This window comes from Clytia hemisphaerica, unplaced genomic scaffold, assembly GCF_902728285.1.
Source record: "Clytia hemisphaerica strain Z4C2 unplaced genomic scaffold, Clytia hemisphaerica genome assembly, whole genome shotgun sequence".
In the NCBI taxonomy this organism is placed as follows: domain Eukaryota; kingdom Metazoa; phylum Cnidaria; class Hydrozoa; order Leptothecata; family Clytiidae; genus Clytia; species Clytia hemisphaerica.
In genome coordinates, this window is record NW_027103287.1 from 399,742 (window position 1) to 422,586 (window position 22,845).

The window sequence follows — 22,845 nt, forward strand, 5'->3', positions numbered from 1 at the left end:
ACCTATTAAACTATCTCATTTTATATTCCAGTCAAGAGCCTAAATGTGCATTCATAATAATTTTTGGCACTTACTTTCATTTTGTTGAGTAGATCTAGACAAGTTGCGTATTGCGATGCGTAAAATTTGTACAAAATATCGCGAAGTTGTGGTTGAAGTTCTAAAAAATGTTTGAACGAGCTGTGAAAGGGAAGAAAGAAAGAAATTGTATGTTAAAAGTCATTGATGGGAGAATGGGTTGGAAAAATGTACACCAGGTTCGAACACAAAGGACACCTCTCGCCGATTTAACAAAAATATTTTTTTACCGAAAAACGTAGTAAAAAGAATCTTACAATGTAATAAAAAGAATTAATTCAATTTACCAAGACATAATGTTTTATAGATGATACCTGGTCCTCTATTAAGCGGTCTAGGACTCGTATCGTTACGCTATGGTTTAGATTACCTGTCTGCTTACAGTAAACCGACACACAGTTTTTGGATTAACTGCTTTAAATCGGCGTGGACCATTAAGGAACACAAAGTCAGTACAAAATTTCACCTCTGCCACAGTGTGTTTTGTAGAATAGATACCTAACACAGTCACCGATAGGGTCAGGTTTCTCGAGTCCCAGTCTACAAAATCCCTCTTATGTTGTGTGGGTTGGCCCGAGAGAAGTGAATCACAGCACCGAGTAGGAATCGAACCCCGACTTCCCGTTAGATAGATGACCACTACACTATTGCGTCTACCAAACGTAATAGGACGCGGCCGTGTTTTAGTACTCAATTTAATATATCCAGGATGAATTTAAACGCTACAAAGAATAAAGGTGTTAAATAAAGTACCTGCTAGAGAGCACCTTTTTGTGAAGTTCTTGTCGATCGAAAGTTGCCAAGGCACAAATACCTCCGTAGATCGCTACATCACTTGGAGATAAGACCTGTAGACGATATTAATGAAAATGAAAAGCCTTCATACACTTTCTTACTGATTTTCGAAATGCTTTTAAAATCATTGCAGGTTTAGTTTAAAAGCGATGTTGTATCAACGTCGATAAAGAGCGATGTTGTATCAACGTCGATAAAGAGCGATGTTGTATCAACGTCGATAAAGAGCGATGTTGTATCAACGTCGATAAAGAGCGATGTTGTATCAACGTCGATAAAGAGCGATGTTGTATCAACGTCGATAAAGAGCGATGTTGTATCAACGTAGATAAAGAGCGATGTTGTATCAACGTCGATAAAGAGCGATGTTGTATCAACGTCGATAAAGAGCGATGTTGTATCAACGTCGATAAAGAGCGATGTTGTATCAACGTCGATAAAGAGCGATGTTGTATCAACGTCGATAAAGAGCGATGTTGTATCAACGTCGATAAATAGCGATGTTGTATCAACATCGATAAAGAGCGATGTTGTATCAACGTCGATAAAGAGCGATGTTGTATCAACATCAATAAAGAGCGATGTTGTATCAACGTCGATAAAGAGCGATGTTGTATCAACATCGATAAAGAGCGATGTTGTATCAACGTCGATAAAGTGCGATGTTGTATCAACGTCGATAAAGAGCGATGTTGTATCAACATCGATAAGGATATACAAGTTTAATGAGAGGCTCAAAATGAGTTTGATTTATCTTGTGTATTGCAATCTAAATAGTTAAGATTAATTGGGCTTTTCCAGAAAAAAATCGTGCACCCTCTGTTGAGGAGGTCCATTTCCGTTTTAAGGGGGGTAAGGTTTGAAATGCAGTGGAATTCCGTAAGGGTGGACGAAAATCCGTCAAAAATAAGCGGAATTCCAAGGGGGTAATGATTGAAAATTTGTAAAAATTCGGAATTTCAGAGCGGTATGATCCTAAAATTGCCTGGAATTCCAAGGGGGTAGGTCACAAAAGGTTGGACCTCCTCAACAGGGGGTGCACGGTTTTTTTCTGGAAAAGCCCATTGTGTAACCATTAGACGTCTAGCGTACTTGGCGAATAGAGTTAATGAAAAAAGAAGGAAGATGAAAAGGGAGGCCTGGAGGAGATCTAGTATAGCAGGCTATATATTTTTTTCTTTTTCTTTCTTTTTCATTTTTTTTTTCAAGCATAAAACATAAGCATATGCAGGCTGTTTGAAGGTACCTAAACAATGGCTCTATTGTGTTATAATTTGAAGCCATTATTCAAAGTTTAAAATTTTTAAAAACATTCAAGCAATATATTTCGGTGGTATCACCATTCTCAAGCTTATAAAAATAAAAATACAAGTGTTCTATAAGATCACACAAATTTCTATCTACATCTAAACTAGTCATAGCTTGCACTAAATGCCACCTAAATTAATATCCATTACGAAAAATTTATGACTAATTCAATAAGCTAATGAAAGTTTAACCGGTTATAAAAGGAAAAATAAGCAGGATATAACGTGCATAGAACGGCTTTTTTATTCACATTTTCGAACATCTTAAATTTTATACAGTTGATGCTCTCTAATTCGACGTTCTACTTTTCGATAGGCTCCCTTATTCGATCAAACTTAAAGTTCCCGTCAACAAGAAACTCTCATAAACGACGCTCCCATATTCGATAAGCTCCCTTATTCGATGAAAATTCAATTCCCCTTGAAGATCGAATTAGAGAGCGTCAATTGTACTTGTTTTCAATTTAGGCTACGGAAATCACTTGGATAAAACAGCGTTTTTTTTAAGCTTTATTTTATAAACCAAGTAAGAATGCTATATTACATTTGTGATATTCAAAACGTAGAAAAATCTAATATTTTTGAATGATACCATTTAAAGTGTCTAGATTGAAATTAGTAATTCAAAACTCAAGCGTTAATTATTTGTTCAGAAATATTGTGATCGATGGAACAGTTTTTTTTTTAAATTAAAAGTCAAAGTAGACACTTTGAATGTTCTTTTTACTAAATCAAAAACTCAAAAGATGAATTAAATAAACTATGTAATGTAAAAACTGTTTATGTTTTATAATAAATATTTTCTGTTTTTGTTTTTTAAAAACCTTTGTACAAGTCATAAAAGTAAAATATCAAGTTGAGAGTGTAAAATCTAAAACTATGTCAAAATTGTGTATAGTAATCTAATATTTTGTTTGTCATGATAGAATTTGTTACTAATAAAAATCAAAGATCCAGCCAAGAGGCAAAAAATTGTTTCCTATTTGAAGGTAGAACATCTTTTCTTTTCCTCTTTTCAAATTTTCGATTAAAATGTTCTTCTTTAGTACAATTTCCAATACAGTGTATTTAAAAATAAACCGAATAGAAATTGGGATGTACAATTTTCTATTAGCTTTTTTATGGACACAATGCACATCTTTGTCGAGTTAAATTAGCATATAATAGCATGAAACAGATTATACAACATGGCTAAAATTATCGAAATCAAAAGAATATAGAGTTCATAAAATCAAACTATGCTAAAAAGCAACACTAAGTGAAAGGAACAAAAAGAAAATGTTTATGTTTTAATTAGTTCATTGATTTAATTCAATGTTTGTGACTTCTTTTTTAGCTTCGGAATACGTGATTTTTACTTTGCTCTTTGTTAGATCCATAACCTTGTCTTCTAAAGATTGTTTATTTTCTAAATACTGCAGTAAAAAATCCTTACCAAACAATGGTTCCAACACATTCGGATGGAAGGTCAATTCGACGTCACCGTTTTCATTTTCGATTTCAATGGTACCATTAAACCCAACACTGAGATAAGCAGCGTCTAATCTTCGTCCGCATGTGCATGAGAATCTTTCTTCACCTTGTGGAGGCGTGATTTTGCGACGGCATTTTCTATTGGTGCACTGAGGGTATATGTCAATGGTGCAACCAATAATAACAGCATTATTGATTGTAGGAAACGATTTTTTCTTCTCCTCGTCTTCAATTTTCTTCCAGTCAACTGATTCTATCGATTTCATATCAATTTGAAAATTATCTTTCGTAACAATGATGACGGTACCTTTGGTTGTTGTCAATTTCCATAGTAGAATTTGACTTGGAGATGAGTAAATATATGTACTTTTCCGTCGTTAATGGAATCAATCGACTTCCCCCAGATCGCTATAGGAACGCTATTCCCACTTTCATCTACAATAATTCCTTCTCTAAGACGCCCATTCGAGCCATCTTTTTTCGGTTTCATTTCCTCATCGGACGACCACTTTATTTTTCCTTTCACGTCGTAAAACTGTTTTTCGTTGTTCTTTACCTCTTGCAAGGAAGAGACTTGATAATCTTCAATAGAAAAAGAGACGTTAAATTCTTCACAGAACGATCCCCGGTATTTGTTGAAAAAATAAGCATCCCCACTTTGAGAGACATTTCCAAAATGAATAGGTTTATTGATGCGGGTGCTGAAAAAGCTGCTTTTTACTGAGGGGTTTGCTTTCTTCATGATTCGAACTGTTTGTTGATCAGATGGCGAGGTCTTTACGGTGATATTAAAATAGGCGTTTCCGCTTGCGCCAATAATTTCTTCCGAAACATTAATAACGTAACCATAAAGATCTAAAAATGAAAACAAATAAAGACATTAAAATTCAAGTATACGGGAAAAATTGAATGGTATAATGCAGAGGTGCAATTGGATGTTTGTTTATGTATATTATGGCACTAGTGGTTATAACGTCATGGGACCAACAAAATCATTCTATTTTCAAATTGTGATTGATAAACATGCTCTCTTAAAAATCAAAATAAAAATACCAGTGGCTCACCAAGGTCATGGTTTGAATACTTCGTTGGTGTGTTGTAGGTTGGTGATTGTGTTGTTGGCGAAGAAAAATATTTTCTTTTCGGTGTTGTTGCGGTTGGACTTTCTAAAAAAACATTTTACTAAGTGTAGATTTCAAAAAGTTTCGATTGAAAAATTGAAAAGTATAAATTTTTGGGGAAAGGAAAATTAGGGATAAGCACTTTACTTTAAAGGTACTAATTTTTGCGTAATTTCGCGGCCCAAAATGCGCAAATTTGAGGATTAAAATTGAAATGGCTAAAAATTAATGGATTTTGAAAATTCTTGATTAATTTATATTTTTAAAAGTGGCATTTTGAATAATATTCCCTTTGTGCGCGAAAAATATTTCTCATTGTGCATGAAAAATATTTTTCATGGTGCAAAAATTAGAAAGTATCAGAAAAAAAGTTAACAGCTTACCTTGGCTTGTCTCAGAAGCTATTCGCTTGGTTGGGGTGTTCATTCTCACGTTGATTTATTTTACTATTTTTAAATCTTTTAAACTGAAATTTGAAATAGTAAAAAATAATTGTTCACATCAATTTTAATTTATTTCAATCATCTAATTTGAGCATTCTCAATCCTTTTTCCTCAATAAAAAGTTTAAGAGAAATCCAACACAATTTAAGTCACAATTTTTTACTTTTTTATTACATTGTTATACTAATAAGGTCGACCTTTTGCTAAAGTTTTTAACTCAGAAAAGCTTTTATGCCATTAATTTCGATGCTAATTATTCTTGATTATTCATCTAGTCTTTGTTCTTTTTTGAAATCTACATCAGGGTCAAATTTTTCATAAATAACAAAAAACCATTCACCTTTTTCACACGAAAACATTTCATTTAAATCTCTATACATTCTTTTTTCAGGATACAGACCATCAATATAAATCCATGAGTTATCTATAAATAAAGCACATGCAAAGTGAGCTCCTTTACTTTAAATAACCCTTGCAATTTATGAACTATTTTTGATAGAAATTTGCTCTAAAGTGTTTAAACTGGTTAAAAATGAGTGATCAAAATCTAATATAAAGTAGAAACATTTAGATGTTTTACCTGGTTTTACACGCATTGCAAAAGTGAGCCACTTCTAACGAAATTTCTATGTCAATAAATTCCTTAATTATAAATGATAAATTAAATGTTAATTTCAGTCTCAATAATATTCCTTTATTTTGTTATTACTTTGAATCAGTTTGAAAGTGCTGAACAAACTGGGTCGACAGTTTTATCCCAGCTTGAGGGTGCTACTCAGAACTGGCAGTTTGAACGTCCGGGACAAACTGTTAAGCCGAAAATGTCAATCTGAATGTCTACTACGACAGGAGACAGATTGGATAATTTGACTGTCAGCAAATTGATTTTTTGAAACTATTCATAAAACTATAAGTATTCAAATTCCTTTTTAAAAAGGAGGTGGCATAGTGAATAATAAATGTAATAATAAAAAACCCAAACCCCCGTGCAATGATTTTGACATAATATATACTAAATTCTTCCATACAATTACTTAATAAGGCTTGTTTCGTGCTGCTAATTCTTCTAGTCTGCTTTCTTCACGTACTCTAAATTTAAATCTTTTACCATCACTCAATTTATTGATTCTTTCAAATGGAAATGATTCAATTACCATGTCATTTAACTTTTTCACACGTGATAATGCAACATAAGTCAAACCATCCATACTTTCTTTCTTTCCCAAATCCACTACAACTTTATCCAATGTAAGACCTTGAGATTTGTGAATAGTTATCGACCAAGCAAGTTTTAAAGGTACTTGCATCCTTTCTTTCTGGACGTTATCTTCAGAAGAAGTTTCTACAATAGGTACTATTGGGACACAATTATCTTCGTCATCAAAAAAACTTGGCCCTGTATATCTATCAAATTTTACTATAACAGCTATAGGAAGCGCAGGTGGCAAGTGGTTTCTTTGGAATATTATGTCTTTGACAATGCCTAAACTTCCGTTACAAAGTCCCACATCTGACCACAAGTTTCTTGTAAGCATTACTTTAGCACCTTTGGCAAGGAAAACTTCATTTACTAAACCAAATTCTTCTGAAGATGATTTTGACGTACTTGGTGGAGTATTTTTTGCTTTGATGACTGCAATGGGTGATTGTAAAGAATCCAACATTTTCCCATTATGTTCTCTGACAACTTCATTTGCAAAAGATAGCCTGATGCATTTATTATAATCAACAGGGTTTTTTTCAGGTTGTCTGGTCAAGAAAAAATTCCAGTCTTCCATTGTTGATTTTCCATTCCTCAAATTTTTCAAAGCTTTTCTAAATTTCTTTTGTGACTCATCCTCACCAGCAGATCTCATATTTGCTTTAAGTTTTACGACAGTTCTGAAACAACAATAGGCCAGATAACCTGCAACTGCAATTTCATTTTTTGGAAAAGAATGGTACAATACATCATCCATGACTGGTGGTAACTGTGCAACATCTCCTACTAATATAATAGATATTCCACCAAACAAAGTTTCTAATTTTCCTGTTGCTTGACGACAGCGACTATCTATCCAGCCTAGCAATCTTTGGCCTACTACAGAGAATTCATCAATAATAATATACTCTATGTCTTTAAGACCAGTTTGTAAATTATCCAGTGACTTTCCTTTGAGTTCATGCTTTAATTTGCTTCGAATTGGCAATTTGAGAGTACTGTGCAACGTTCTTCCATTAATATTAAAAGCCGCAATACCGAAAAAAGATGTCAATAAACACTTTTTGCCAAGGAGTTTTTTAATGCAATTTATTAAATATGATTTTCCACTTCCCGCAATCCCGGTAATTATCATTTGTAAAGGGTCAGCATTTATATTTTGAGCATGATCATGTACAATATTGTAAGCTTGGAGCTGTTCTGCATTTAAGTTCTCAACTTGATATTGACTATAATCTGTGGGATTATCGTTTTCAAAAGTCTTTTTTTTCTCTTCAATCCAAAAGGGCATTGCATTAATTTGATCTCGAGTATAAGAATCATAAGAATCAGTCCAATATTGTTGATTTTCTGTAGAAACATTATTAGGCATGGAATTCATGTCTGCTATATCCATCCAATCTTCACGTAAAAAAATATTTTCACTTTCTTCCTCTTCATTTTCTTCATCTTCAACCTGATATTCAAAATTGTTTGCATTGATGTAATGCCTTTTCCAATTCGGAACTAATTCTCTTCCTAAAGAGCTGTTAATGAATTCTTTCCATTTCTGGCAATATGTCTCATTTGTTGCTTGTAAACCTTCCCAGAGACTGTCTACAGAATCATTCCATGGTTTGTACTTGATCAATTGGAATTTACAAAATAAAGGATAACTGTCACTCTTTGGGTTTGGACTATAATTTGGAAAAGTACGAACAACAACTGCCTTTTTCCTCTTTTGAATCTTTTTGTCTTTAGCACTTATTTTCCAGTTCGAAACAAAATCTATGAGGTTACTTTGCCTTATCTCATTGTCTTCATAAACATATCTGGAAGCATAATCATCTAAGAAAGAGGTTTTGGTTTCAACGCCATCATTGTCAATTTTCATTTGTCTTGATCCCTCAAGAGAGCAACTTACAACATCAAATGAAGAGCAATGTAGTTTCAAAGACATAATTTGATGCATTACTTCTTGAGCACTAAAGTCTCTTTCACCGACAGATTTGATAATCAGTTTTCGAAAAATATTACCAGAAGTTTCCTTTCCTGAAAGATTACCAATGACAGATGTAAACGCTTCTTTTGCGACATCAGATATCTTTTCTGCTTTTGATGCATACTTGGCAATATAATTCAAGCAAGCATTGTGGTCAAGGATAATTTGTATATCGCAATTAGCTCTCCATGATTGTAATTGAAGTTGTTGATGTCTATTCATTCTAGGATCATTTCTTTTAAGAACAATGTTTGGAACATACTTTTCACCGCCTCCTTTCAATTTTACTTTTTCAAAGGTTAAATGTGTTTTCTCGCAGCATTCAAAAGGAAATTTAAAACGACATTCCTGTTTGTCATTCTTAGTTCTTAGACAATAGGCTGAACTACATTTTGTATGCCGTTGCACGCTATTTGCTAGATCTATGTAATCTAAATCCTCTTCAGGTATATCCTCAAGTCTTTTTTTGCATGGATGAACATTTGGCTTTTCCCATTCATCAACAGGTCCTTCAATTGGATTCATAGCTGTCATTAAAGAATCTACATAATCACAGATTTGCCTTTCAGCATTGTTTCCCTCTATTACAGCAAGATTTAAAAGAGTATTATTTTCAAGGTCAATCTCTGTTTGATTTGATAGTTTGTTGAGCCAAAAAACCTTGCAAAGCCTTCTCAGTCAATTCACATATTCCCGGATCATCTTTTAATTTTGCTAAACCGTGACAATGTATAGAACCACGCATAACAGCAAATTCAAACCTATACCAATGCCATTCTGCACTTAAAGATTCATATAACCAATGTTTTACAAAACTTTTTACTCGCTCAGTGAAGAACCAATCTACTATATGAGGATTATCAACAATGTTTTGTCTAAAATCAGCAGATTCAGATTCGTCATTTGAAGAAAATAAATCATGAATGTCTGGCCAGTGAAAATCAGCCATACTCAATGTCCAAAATATAGTTGGCGTGCCCATTTGTGTTATTGTGGCTTTTAATTTTTCCTTGACATCGCACCAATAGGCATTAGTACCTGTTACATTCTTTGAGTATCTTTGTAGTTTTTTCATTACTATGTAGTGATCATTATCCCTAACAAGATCTTGCAAATCTTCAATGCTCAAATTAGCTTCACCTGGGTTTTGCTTGATAAAAAAATTTCCTTGACTAATCAATCTTTTTCTATACAGCATATTGAATCCCCAAAAGGAAAATCTTGGATGAGATGCAAATCTATAAAACCATTTTCCTTTGTCATCAATTTCGGCAGATTTGATTAAATGTTTCAATTTTTCAGCAAAACTCTCTGTTTCACTTTTTGCTATTTCCCTTATGATTGCAGGATTAGTTGGGTCACCTTTTGTGTCTGGAAACAATGTTGGAAATGCAAGACTTGCTAAGTAGGGTGTATTGAATTCACTAAGTGGAGTACTTCCTATATCAACTTCAGTTTTTGTATTCAAAATTTCACTTTTTGTTAAGTCAGCTTCCTTTGCTTTCTTTAGTTTAGAGGGTAAGAAACTTTTCATTTCAGTGTTTTCGTCAAAAACACGTTCATTGTTATCATCATTAACTGGACCAAAATCTGGTAGTTCTTCGCTTTCACTGACATCTTCATTTTCCTCGTCACTTTCATTTTCTTCACCACACTCAATATCATTTTTCTCATTCATTTTTACGTGCAAGTCTGGTAAATCAATGAATCCGTTTTCAGGCAGCTTTAGTAGTCTTTCCATATCTATATTGATTTCACTATATAGAAAATTATTAGGTTCACCTTGTTCATTTTTTCCTGTCAGCCATAATAATGCCTGTAAAACCTTTTCACGTCTAACGACAAGTTCTTTTGAGGTATTATTTTTCCCATTTATTTTAAAAATCATTATAGGAATGTCACTAGGCTCTCTTGGCAGAACATCTGCAATTTTTTGTACATTGTGAGGCAAATTCAAAACGTGACCTTTATAAGCTCTCTGACCTCCTCTTGGTCGGGTGTACACTTGCATTACAGGAAAAGCTCTAGCAATAAGCATTTCTTCGATTTGTGTAAGACCTTTGAGTGCTTCTGGCACTGGACTTGGTTTCATATTATTCTCAGCACTGAACTTTTTTGGAGTTCCTTTGTCTCTTTTGCAACGCGTACAAATATAATCATCAACTGAGTTTTCTTTTGAGGTACTTTTTATCGGCCACGATTCAAAACATGTTTCACATTGAGCAATTGAGAATTTCATGGATTTCTGAAAATCATTCATGTTTTTACTCATATTAATGTCAGTGTCTGTTTCTTGAGATTTTGATTTTTTCTTTTGTTTTTCGGATAAATATCTTTCTTTTCGCTGCTTTGAATCATATTTTTCTTTCCGTTGCTTTGGATCGTAGCTTTCTTTTTGCTTTGTAGAATCATATTTTGCCTTTTGTTTTTCAGGGTTGTAAGATCTTTGATACTGTTCTTTTCGTTTTGTGGGTTCATATTTTGCCTTTTGTTTTTCAGGGTCGTAAGATTTTTGATACTGTTCTTTTCGTTTAGTGGGTTCATATTTTGCCTTTTGTTTTTCAGGGTCGTAAGATTTTTGATACTGTTCTTTTCGTTTTGTGGGTTCATATTTTGCCTTTTGTTTTTCAGGGATTAGTTAAATCATCAATGTACACCCATTTGTGTTCAATAAATAAGCCACATGCAAAGTGGAAACCTCGATTTCGAACAACAGCTTTTAATTTATAGGTATTCCCTTTAACTATAATCTGATCCAAGAATCTACAACTGTTGTGAATTGTAGAACTAAATTCTATCAACAAATAACATGGAAGGTCAACAGATTGATGCTGGGCAGGAATATTGACAGAACAAATATTACAATAAACTTCTGTACTTGGATCAAGAGCTCTATTCACACAATCTGGCCAGTTGTTTGGGTCAATCGTTATCTCTGGGTATAAAAAGTCTGTAAGAAGAGCAACAATGATACCTGTCTTACTTTGTCTCTCGTTATTACAAACAGGACAAGTTCCTCGAACATCAAATCTTGTTTCAAACAATCTTTTCTCTCCTTCTGATAATGTCTTGAAAAGGTTATCTGAAAAAAGCTCTGTAAACTGTGCATCACTATTTCTGCTAGCATACGTACCACAATTTTCAATAATTTTTGACCATATTGGTTCACGAATTTCATCAAGCAGTCTAAACGCATTACTTTTGACATCAGTGATATCATTTTCAATTGGAATTTCCATCGAACCACTTATATAAAGCAAATAAAAGAATTCACTTAATTCTTCAAATGAGAGTTTCGCTTTAATTTCAGGAAGAAGCAGGCGGTAACTTATTTCGAGAAAACAATCAACAGCGCAAGAATATGTACGACCGCGAGTTGTTCTACATGAATTTTGGAAATGCGCAACACTCAATGTTGTATCTAAGTCAATTAATAAATCCTCCTGTTCCATGACCGTAAAAAGTTTTCAATTCAAAACAAATTGATTTTCAAGTGCTATTTTAAATTTTCACGGAACAGCCTTTATTTATCAAGCCTTTTTGTCCCTTTTTTTATTGCAATCTCAGTGTGATATCAGACCGGCCTTGTTTCAAACAAATTATGATATAAGTTATTGTAATTCCTTTACTTTGATTTACTTTCAATCAGCTTGAGGGTGCTACTCAAACTGGGTTTGACAGTGTTTATCCCAGTCCTGAGTTTCCTCTCAGAACTGTGGCAGTTTGAACGTCCGGGACGAACTGTTTTGGTCGAAAAATGAACCAATCTGAATGTCTAAGACAGGAGACAGATTGTAATTTGACTGTCAGCAAATTCACTGATTAGTATGCATATATATATCACTTGTTTATTCCTAAAGTCAAAAGTGAATGCGTTTTGACTGCAGGAGAGAGAGCTTGTGTCTAAAAACTTTAAGAAACTTCCAGATTCCAGATTCTTCCACGCATGTACAATGTACATCTTTCCTGAATGTTGACCAATTCGTAAGTCTGATTACGTAATGATATAATCTTTTAACCATATTTGGTAAAAAAATTTGGATTTGATGTTAATCTTTTTACTTTTTGGTGAAAATCATTACGTAATCAAACTTACGCACATCAAGAATCGGACAGAATTCATGCAAGCGGATCAGGCGAAATAAAAACCCTAGGTAAAAAGCAGAGTAAAATGTCCGCGGCGCTCGCCATAAAAAATACTATCGTCCCGGAAAGAAAAACAACAGTACCGAACATTTACGGAAGGGGTTAACTGCGGACGTGCTTGCACGACAAAACAAAACAAAACAAAACAAAAAACGCAAAAATTCGAGATTCCAGTCCAATATTCCTTACGCCTGAAACTATAACTGCCTCCTCACTCGCTGCGCTCGTTGCGGTGGCAAAAATTCAGCTTTTTTGAGAGTAATTAAAATTGATTAAAACATTCTAAAAACAAAAGAAAATGCATAAAATACACGTTTTTTTTAAGAAACACACTTTTAAGAAACATGAGGCTCAGAATGCCTAAAAACTAAGAAACATCTAAAAAACATGCTGAGGCTAAGAATGAGAAAATAACTTTTTTTAATTCGGTTTCTTTTATGAACCTTCCAATCCAGCCTTCCATGAGGCTGATTATGTCAAAAAGTTTAGAAACATGTAAGGAACATTTAAAGCTCAAGATTTCTTAAGAAACATTGAGGTTGCTTGGTAAAACTAGTTTCTTAAAAAAAAAACGTGTATCTATGTTAGCCAAGTTAACTAAGCCCGTATTCACAAGGCTAGGACACACGGCTTATGGCAATATAGCATTTTTCGGCGCTTTAAACATTTTTTATATTTACGGATTTTAAGTTTGCCTTAGGGAAAGGGCGCGTTCATAATATGAACGCAGGATTCGGTGAGCTTCTGATTGGTCAGAGTGGGTCACGTGGTATAAAATCGGGAGTTTTCGTGAGCGATAGAAGTTTATAATTATTTTATCAGAAAACGAGTAGAAGAGGATGGGGACTCATTGAATGCAAGATCTTTCTTCGATTATATTATGATGTGATATTTGGAATACTGTATCAGAAAAAGTTTTCAAGACCTGATCCCGACCTAATCGTGCTTCTCTTGGTACTAGGTTTGCGAGGTGACGGGTATGTCCGAGCCGAAAATCGACCCTTTGAGAGACTTTTTCCTAAATTTTGGTCCATTTTTTCCAAATCTTGGTTTGATTTGCACCAATTTTTGGTCAAAATTTTTGGAAATCATGACCCTTTGAGAGAGAAATTTTTGATTTTCGTGATTTTGGGACCCTTTCAGAGACTAACTTTTGAATTTGCACCCCTTTGAGAGACTTTTGAGGAATGAGAAAAGGTACCCTTATGGCTCGCACATACCTGACACCCATTTTGCCTAAGTGACTTTTCCATAAACACAAACATAACTTTTTGAAAAAAATGAACAAATTTTTCCTTCACTCTCCATCGGCACACTTCATAGATAGAATTTCATTTTATATTTTACAAAAGGAGCGCATAAACTGTAAGACGGAGAGTTTGTTTATCTAATCTTACAATAAGAGCCAATCAGAAGATAGAAAAAAAGACAAAATAAAAAAATTCTAAATAATGTTTTGATATTATGTATGTTCTGTGTGTGGTGTGATTTCATATTTTTGATATGAAACGAATTAAGTCAACGACGAATAATTATGCAAATTATGTGAGTTTACGTTATCCCTCGCCGCGAAATTTGAATTGTCGTTGTTGTCAGTTGATAAGCTACCGAGTTTACTGTCCCTAAGCTAGTTATTCAGTCACAACTTAACCATCAGATTTATCCAAGTGACTGAATCAAACTAGCTTAGATTTCTAGGCTATATCTATGTGACTCCATTACTAAAAAGCAGTAATTTTGATGAATCTAATTGGTCATTAAGTCCAGGTTTCTGGAGAGCAATAAAAGATGTTTCAAGACGAGTTCTCCAATTCTTTGGGGCATTGAGGACAATTTTCCATTGGAATTTGTGATTTGGGTAAGAATTTAAATGTTTTGCAGGCTTTTAAAGTGACATTTTCGTGCTCTCCCCGTCTTGTAGCAACGTTTCGTTTAATTTCACCAATGTAAATTTGACCACAAGAACAATCAACTGGGTAAATTTTGCAGGCTGGATACGGGGTCTTTTAAAGGGAATAAAGATTTCACCTTTCTCGTTGACCATTTGATAATAAAATCAAAAGTATCATTCGTAAAAAGTTTTATTTTCTCTAATAAGCTTTTTCACTAGTATTTCGTTTTTCTCGCAAAACGGTATTTCAATCAAAAATATTCTCTTTAGGACCTCAAAAAGAAAATCAGGAATAGGAGGATACTCATCAGAAGAATTGACTTTTTCTTCAAATTGATTAATTACACTATCAATAAAACGTGTAGGAAAAGCTGCTTTTTGGAACTTGGTGCGAACAGCTTGTTTTTCTGCTTCAAAGCCCATGGATATTTTGTGGGAGCGATACAAGTCTCCATTTATGGCATTGCGTTTGTAGCGTTTCGGCACTTTAGACGTCCAGTGGCTTGGTACTTTATTTGGTTTACGATAGACTGATGTGACCTATGATAACTGTTCAGCTTTACAAGGAGTTCATCATTGCTCTATTGTTTAAGAACAATAGAATGCAAGGCATAATGCAAGCCTGATATAGGGGCAGACACTTGCTTATAAAAAACATGTACCATACAAAATTATATATTATCCTAAGAGAGAAACCAATAAGTTCGTTATTGTCTTCTTACCTGTCCGTAATCTAAATTATCGAAGGAAACTTCTAAGAAATGTCGGGCTGCTTTAATATAACTCTTTTGTGACAGCTCTGCTAACCCTAAATAAGATGCAAAAATAAGGTGTTACATTGTCGCAGACTTGATTATGATATTTAATAATAGAAAAATGTTCTTGGGGATTAGGTACGACGGCTATACTCATTATTTAAAATTTCATTTAATATGGCTACTTGAATTTTAAAACGCAAGCTTTTCGAATATATGCAGATAAGCACAAATACCATCTCCTTAAGGGGCGGGGCGGGGAGCGGAGCGGGGCGGGGAGCTGAAAAGATTTTCGTTCAGCTGGTTACCAGTTTAGAGTCTTTTTTTATTATTTCTTGATTTTTTTTTTCTAAGGAAAAAAACACGAAGCAGAAGAATATCGCACCGAAAATGCATTTCATATTCGAAATTTCAAATCAAAAATTCAATTCAAATTCAATTTTTTTAAATCAAAATTTATTACAGCCTGTTTCGGTCGGGACACACGTTTTTTATGAGAACATTCAAAACTTTTAAAGCCTTCGGATGTTCTTAACGTAATTTAAACCCCGCAAAGCCTGAAAATGTTCTTAACTTTTTCTTAATATTCTGGCCAACTAAGTCTTATGTATAGTTTGTTTTTATAAGAAAACGTATGTTAAGTCATGACGTACCATTTGCACATTTCAGTTTTGCTAGTATGCCTGCATTGTATTGTTTGTGTTTATCCTAAAAAAACAACAAAAGATTATAAAAAACATGGCGGTGTTCTCTCCCTAAGGAAATTTGTGAGGCCAAAATTAAAATAGAAATCTTCAAAATCAGGTAAAAAGGGACTTGGGTCGGGAACAAATTTAGGCCGATCGAAAAACATTTTTTCAATAGCAAAATAATACTGGCCGTTTAAGAGTAAAATTCTTATACCTCGAAAAATACAGTGTAGACAGGAGCGAGAAAATTTCCAAAAAAAAAAGAAGTAAAGCGTTCTGAAAGTATGTATTTGCTTTAACCACAAGAGTATCATCAATTAAAACACTTACGTTCAATGAAGAGATTTCGAAGAAGTCTGGTACCGACTCCACTTTATTGATGTAAGTTTGTACATGGATCCAATTGCGACTGAAAATACTGACCTACAATAAAAAGAAACAAACGAGAATCCTTTTCAAAGGGATGAGCTGGAGTTTTTACAAGATACTTCACTAATTGGTCATTTAAAGTGATAGAGATGACGCGTTCTTTAGAAAAAGTAATAAGAAAGAATCTTATACATCTTAACGACCAACCAAATCAAATAAGAGCTTGTAAAAACTCCAGCATGTCCCTTTTCAAATCGCTGCTGACAAATCAAAAGGGACAATCGCAAAATTAGAGATTGGCCGTTTTTGCACAGTGATGAGGGTCCCATCTACATGAAACAGGGTCAATCTCAAAATCTATGCTCAGACAAACAGAAAAATTCTTGGCTTTCTCAGACAATAATTTTAAGAATAAAATAAAATTATTACGTCATATCTTTGTAACTTATTTTCTGACGTTAACAAACATGTATCTGAGTTAGATCGTTAACAATGATCCAGATAAAAACAGCCTAAATTAAAAAAAATGTCTCCAAAAAGCCCCCAGTCATATCAAATACCCCCACCGCACATTTCTTTATTTTTCGACCACAAAACCTTACTTGATTACTAATCTTCCGAGATATTTTCAGATGTCACCAAAAGGAAGCCCTCCTAATAGTTGATTTTAACTTTTATTTATCCTATTTTAAGTAGCTTTAAGTACTTTAAGTAACTCCTCCAGGAATCAGGTATCCCCAGTATTTCCCCAGTATTAATCAGGTGTGCCCCGTTTCAAGAAGTAACTCACGTTAATAACATTAATGCACATGTTGACGATATGCGCTGCACATATGCAATAATCACGTGCTCTTGAGTAACATTTTAGTGCATCGCTGAATGACGGAGAGAAAAAAGAAAAGAAAGAAAATTATTAGCGTCAAAAGAATCAAGGTGTATCAATCACGAGTTTAGCAAAAAATCGCATCAGATTTTTGATTGATTGTATGTAACCCCATGTGATCCTATTCAGCAAAACCACTCCATATTTTTAATCCTTCTAGTGCACAGTGAAGTGAAGCCCTTGTGAATACCGGCTTAGTTAACTAGGCTAACACTGGGACACAGTCAATGCACAAAGAAAGAACTTACGAAAAATGTCCACAATCTAGAAAATGGTCACCCAAGTCATCATGTCCTCTCCTGGAAAAATCGAAAAATAAAAAAGTTTTTTTACTGTAAATGAAAGCCCTTGATCTGTCTTAACAAATAGTTTGTCATAAGTTCTCCAAACCTAAAAGGTCTCGAATACATGTTGACAAAATCTTATTAAATGCGTTGAAGTTATAATTTTGGCATTGTCTAAGTAAGACTATATCAGTTAATCAGTTATTTTAATACCTTATACTTTCTTTGATAGAGTTGTTGCGATATGTTTTCAAATCCAAATCCAATCGATCAAACTATTCGGAAAAAATAAAAACACCGACCTTTATTTACCCTGGACTAGACCAAGTTTCTCAATCCCGCCCAAGCAAAATCTTTGGTCGAAGTTTTTTGAAATTTGAAAAGTGGAACCCCAAATGGTAGCACAACTCAATATCGGTGTAAATGCATCGAGAGCTACTTTCCCTCGAATACTTGATTTTTAGCACTGCAATGGCTTTATTGCGGGTACCACTTTCAAAAAAAACTCTGATATGACGGATATAGCTTGGTCCAGAGAAATATAAAGGTCAGCGAGTTACATGAAGTTATGAAATTAAAAATTGTAGTACGATGATCTTTGAAATTGTAGAAAGATAGCCGTGCGTCTGTCATGGTTTAGATCTAACTAATTAGGCAGAATAATCCCAGCGTGATATGAAACCAGCGTATGTCACTAAAACCATTATCATTCAGAGGTTTCTGCAGAAAGCAGACTTACCCTCATTGAAGCCTTTTTATCAGTAGTTTCCACCCAATGTAGGTCAATCTCCGGTGCTTGACCAGGTGGCAGATTACTACCTTCGTTTTGTGTGCTATAAAAATTGGGATATGGAGGAAAGAAAATTATGCCGAAGTTCAAGTGAATACAGTCGTAGAATTGTTGTTATTGGACCAGTCACTAGAAGTTAGAACGGTTGGAAAACCAAAGGTTTTGTGGAAATTCGAACTCACAATAATGCCATTCGGAGGCAGTTTGAGTCTGCCTTGATCAGTTGATTTTCCACCGGTTCTGGAGTGGATACTTATAAATGCTAAAGACCATTTTAAAATGAATAGCCGAATCCTTTCGTGTCTAAGTAGTCAATAATTGTTACAAAAACAGTACAGTTCTGCTCAGAATTTCATCCTTCATCCGACGATAACAATCGTTTTTGTTAAATTCATAATTTCTTAAACCTATTTTGAGGGTTTGGAATATTACCTGTAACATCAGTACTTTGACCAAATAACTTTTCCCAGGTAGAAACACTTACACAGCCTCTTGAAGTTTCGTGATAATTTCCTTATACTTGTCAGTGTTGAACGTTGACTTGATTTCTGTGGCACAAATCCTAGATAAATGATTAAAAAGAATTAGGAGGCATAATATTAATAGAGGCTGGAGAACATACATTCATACTCACTATCTGTACACAAGGAATAAATTCGTTGAAGAAAACTTCAATAGGGACGTCACTGGGCAAAATAAACAAACTGCATTTTTCGAAAAAGGCCCAACATTGTAGCAAACACTCATCTCCATGCCAAAAAAATCAAACGAATTTCATCCTAATTAGACCAGCGTCCAAGATTCAGAAAAGGCCTTAAAAATGGTTTTCTTAGGGCACCTCTTAGAACAGGGCAACTTATTGATATCATGCTTCTAATAGGGTGTAGAATTGACAAAATGTGGAAATGATTTTTTCTGAAAAAGCTCACAGAAGAATGCTGACGTCATCGGAAAACGCCAAAAATATTGATTTTTCGCCTTAAAAATGCCATTTCTCGGCACCAGGTGGTCGAAATTTAACAAATAACCTCATTTTCTTTATCTACTTCTCACGCTGAATCCTATTTGATTTTCAGACTTTGAAAAAACCGTTAGAAAAGGGACCCTTGATTACTTCTATCGATTAACTAAAAATCGATTCACTCGAAAAATTGCAGGAGATTCGAAGGGCAAATTTTTTTTCACCCTATTAGGAGAATAATACCAAAAATTTGCCCTGATCTAAGGGGTACCCTACAAAGTGACACAATTCACTTCCTCGGCCGCTGGTCTAAATCTGACCATTTTTGGAGAAGAAGTTAGAGAAAGAGTCTCCAACCTTTCCCGAAAGTTTTTAAGACATAGAGAGGGACTGATATTCTCAGATTTTAGTTCAAAATAGGCTGAGAATAATCCAATGACTACGTCGCATTGCAATGTCTACGACATCAAACCATAGACACAACAGTTGATTGGTTGCAAGTTGACTTTGAATCAGTCAATACGCCATGTGCAACCAATCAACTGCTGCGCGGCCATGATGTACTCTTAGGTTCCAAATAAATTTTTCGAAAATTTTCCAACCCCCCCCCCCCGGACTTTATTAGGAATATTTTCAGATATCAAAGAGAAGGCCCCTTATTTTTCTCTAAATAGCCTGATTTTAGCCTATTTTTACCTTTTTTTTGGGTTCCAGAAGTACAATTTCAACCCCCTTGGCAATTAGGTCCCCCCCATTTATTAAAATCTAGAAAATTTCCAACCCCCCCCCCGTTTATATTCGATCGAACCCCCCCCCCCCCCCGTTTATTTGGAACCTAAGAGTAATGTCATAAGACATCAATGCAATGGTGTATATCATGAATTCCAGTTTTGATAACTTGTATGCCCTTTTCAAATGCATCAAAGTAATTTAGTTATATTATACTTATAGTTTTCCTCCTTTTCTCTAAAATGAATTCTTTCCTAAAAGCTTTGAAAATAAACTCTCTCAAGAAATTTCATGACATAGCCCATAAAATATCTTCTGCCGCTAAAGGATGTCAAAATCAAGCTACATACAGTAATAATAATGGAAATTCATCAATATCAATTTGAAATTTGATGGATGAACCAATCCCGCTTCTTTAGAGCATAGTTAAGCTGGGAGCAAACCGTCAAACATTGTTCTTCAAACATTGTGACGTTTCATGTTTGAAATCGATGTTTGACGGTTTGCGGAGTCAAAAATCGTATCTTTTCAACAAAAAGATCGAAAAATATGTTTGAAACAATGTTTGAACAAGTTCATAATTTTTTCAAACATTCAACTCGGGATTTCCCTAGAAGGAAGACATTGCATTGCTAATCGAACATTGAATATGATTTTGAACGTGTGATTTGAAAAGTAAACAAACGGAAGAATCCGTTGTAATGCAACAAAATAAATGCTTGAAGCAATGTTGTAAAAATGCCGCGCAAACCATTCAACAACAAAGTTCAAATGTTTGAAGAACTATGTTTGATGGTTTGCTCCCAGCTTTAGTATCATAAAGTTTAATGAAACACACCTTAGAGCATCGACTGCCAAACTTGGACAATGTTTTGCAATGAACATCAGGCGTTGTATTTTGATGGTTTTTCTGTACGTGGCTGCGTAAGCATCCAGATCCTGTGAACAAAGAATGTTTCTTATCGTGAAGTTGGGTAGCCTGCATCAGTAGAGGGAGACCAATCAAAGCAGCAAAATTTCAAAACAAAATGAACAACGCAGCTCCGCTCGCAGTGTCATGAGGGATTTATGGGTAGAAAAAATACGTAGCTGAATGTGAATAAAATGCATTATGGATGAGATTAATATATCTCAACGAAATGGAAAGCTCGAACATTCTCAACTGGCGCTCGGCCGAGCAAGACCTGGGAAGAAGATCACCCAGAGTCACTTGGAGAATCAAGAGTCGCGCGAACATAGGCTTCTGCAGACCCCGTCCTAGGAAACCAGGTCTGCCAAAGCAATGTTCCACCGTTTGGTGATGCGCGAACCATGGTCGCATGTCCGCTAGGATAGGATGCCCGCTGAAAGGATGCCCGGTGATAGGATGCCCGTTGATAGGATGCCTGTGGATGAGCCACGCTAGGTGATCACTAGGAGCCAAGTTGTTATCTCGAGATGGCGCGATGTCTGGACGCAGACATATGTATATAGAGAAGTATTAATTTATCGAATTTATTGTAAACTGAATGTTATTTATCTTAATGGAACTTTTTATGTGAAACATGTATTGGAAAAAAACTAATGTCTACTTTGCTCTACTGTCACTCTGAATTCCACTGTACATTCTAGTCCTCCCCGTCTTCTAACAGCGGGTCAGATCACGAACGCCTGGGGCATAGAAATAAATATTCGCTTGACGTGCCAGGAGAGGACCGATCAACCTCTTCCCGCACGACATCAGCTCTACTCTACCATTTTTGTTTTGATTTTTAACTTTGTATTTTAATGACCAGCCAGGTCATTCATTTGAGGGCTACGTATGTTAGCCTCCACTCATTCAAGTTACCCATCTCACAGTATGAACAGTGTCCCATAAGCCCAAGACATAAGCTTCAGAAAGGATTCTAGACAAAAAGCGTTTGTAGAAAAACAATCTACATACATATACTAAAAGTTTAATGTGAGTGAGCCGTTGGGGAGCCATAATGGATTTTAGAGATGGTTTTGAGATGATGTTTTCTTTTTGTAAGAAGCTTAACTTAGCTCAAAGCCTCGAAATTCCTTTAGAATCAAAATCTGAAATTTAAGAAGTTTTTCTAAATACACAATTTTTCTTACCATGGTAGGATTTTGTACAACGAAAACATCTTCACGATCCAAATCCACATCGGGAAAATCAATCTGCATTGGTTCAATAGTCTATTGACAGAAATAGCAAGATGAGACAATAAATTTCATATTCTGACCTAGGTTTTAGAGTAAGATTCTTTAGAACAAAAATCATTACCTGGTCCATTCTTGGCATTTTGAATGAAATGTTTTGGCATCAAATTAGTCTGATTCTATTTGTGTAAGTTTTTTAAATACTTTGATTTTGCTAAAAAGAAAAAAATATTGTTTAAAACCGCATATCATAAATTTTATCAACTTTCATTCACACTCTAGCAAGCCATATTTCACACAGTTGACCAAAGTTTCTATACTAATTGGCATCTGCCTCAGAAGATAACAATATTTGTGATAAAAATAAATCTGTTTCTCAACAGAGAAAGTCAATGGTCTCACTTGTCGCGTGATTAATCTACTATCTTAAGTGAAAACTTATCCACTTAAGGTAATTCAATGAAACACGCAATTCCTATAAGCCTTAACTCATGAACGAGTAATAATACATGATTAAGATTTAAATAAATATTTAAAAAATAGATATTCTATCTTTTTCTTCTGTCTTTTCTTGATATCGTTCGAATCTCAAAACATTTAAAAACTTTCACAATACACAAACAGCTTGAATCTTTGACCGCCATAATCGATGATCCATTGCAATAACAGTCCAATTGAGTAAATCGATTTTCTCTATCTCAGTTTATTATCAATCCCAAATATTGACAAAATGACACATAAAATAATGACATTATCCCAAAATATGAGATTTTGTAAACCAATTTACGATGAAATATTTTTGAT

At 34.6% G+C, this 22,845-nt stretch overlaps 1 protein-coding gene across 2 annotated transcripts in view; it reads right to left on the reverse strand.

Annotated features, from left to right (window-relative positions):
- The window catches only part of LOC136808794 (COP9 signalosome complex subunit 1-like), a 28,410-nt gene extending 6,155 nt beyond the window's left edge, over positions 1-22,255 (reverse strand). For both annotated transcript variants that reach the window (XM_067065338.1, XM_067065346.1), the window contains exons 1-13: positions 22,166-22,255; positions 21,997-22,077; positions 20,735-20,835; positions 18,691-18,768; positions 18,156-18,249; positions 17,630-17,691; positions 17,381-17,431; positions 17,040-17,124; positions 16,211-16,303; positions 15,845-15,899; positions 15,159-15,244; positions 832-926; positions 75-180 (exon numbers count right to left, since the gene is read on the reverse strand). In XM_067065338.1, coding sequence (XP_066921439.1) covers positions 75-180; positions 832-926; positions 15,159-15,244; positions 15,845-15,899; positions 16,211-16,303; positions 17,040-17,124; positions 17,381-17,431; positions 17,630-17,691; positions 18,156-18,249; positions 18,691-18,768; positions 20,735-20,835; positions 21,997-22,077; positions 22,166-22,183 — 1,005 coding nt within the window. In that variant the 5' untranslated portion in view covers positions 22,184-22,255. The remainder of the gene's footprint in view (positions 1-74; positions 181-831; positions 927-15,158; positions 15,245-15,844; positions 15,900-16,210; positions 16,304-17,039; positions 17,125-17,380; positions 17,432-17,629; positions 17,692-18,155; positions 18,250-18,690; positions 18,769-20,734; positions 20,836-21,996; positions 22,078-22,165) is intronic.
- Positions 22,256-22,845: the final 590 nt, after the last annotated feature.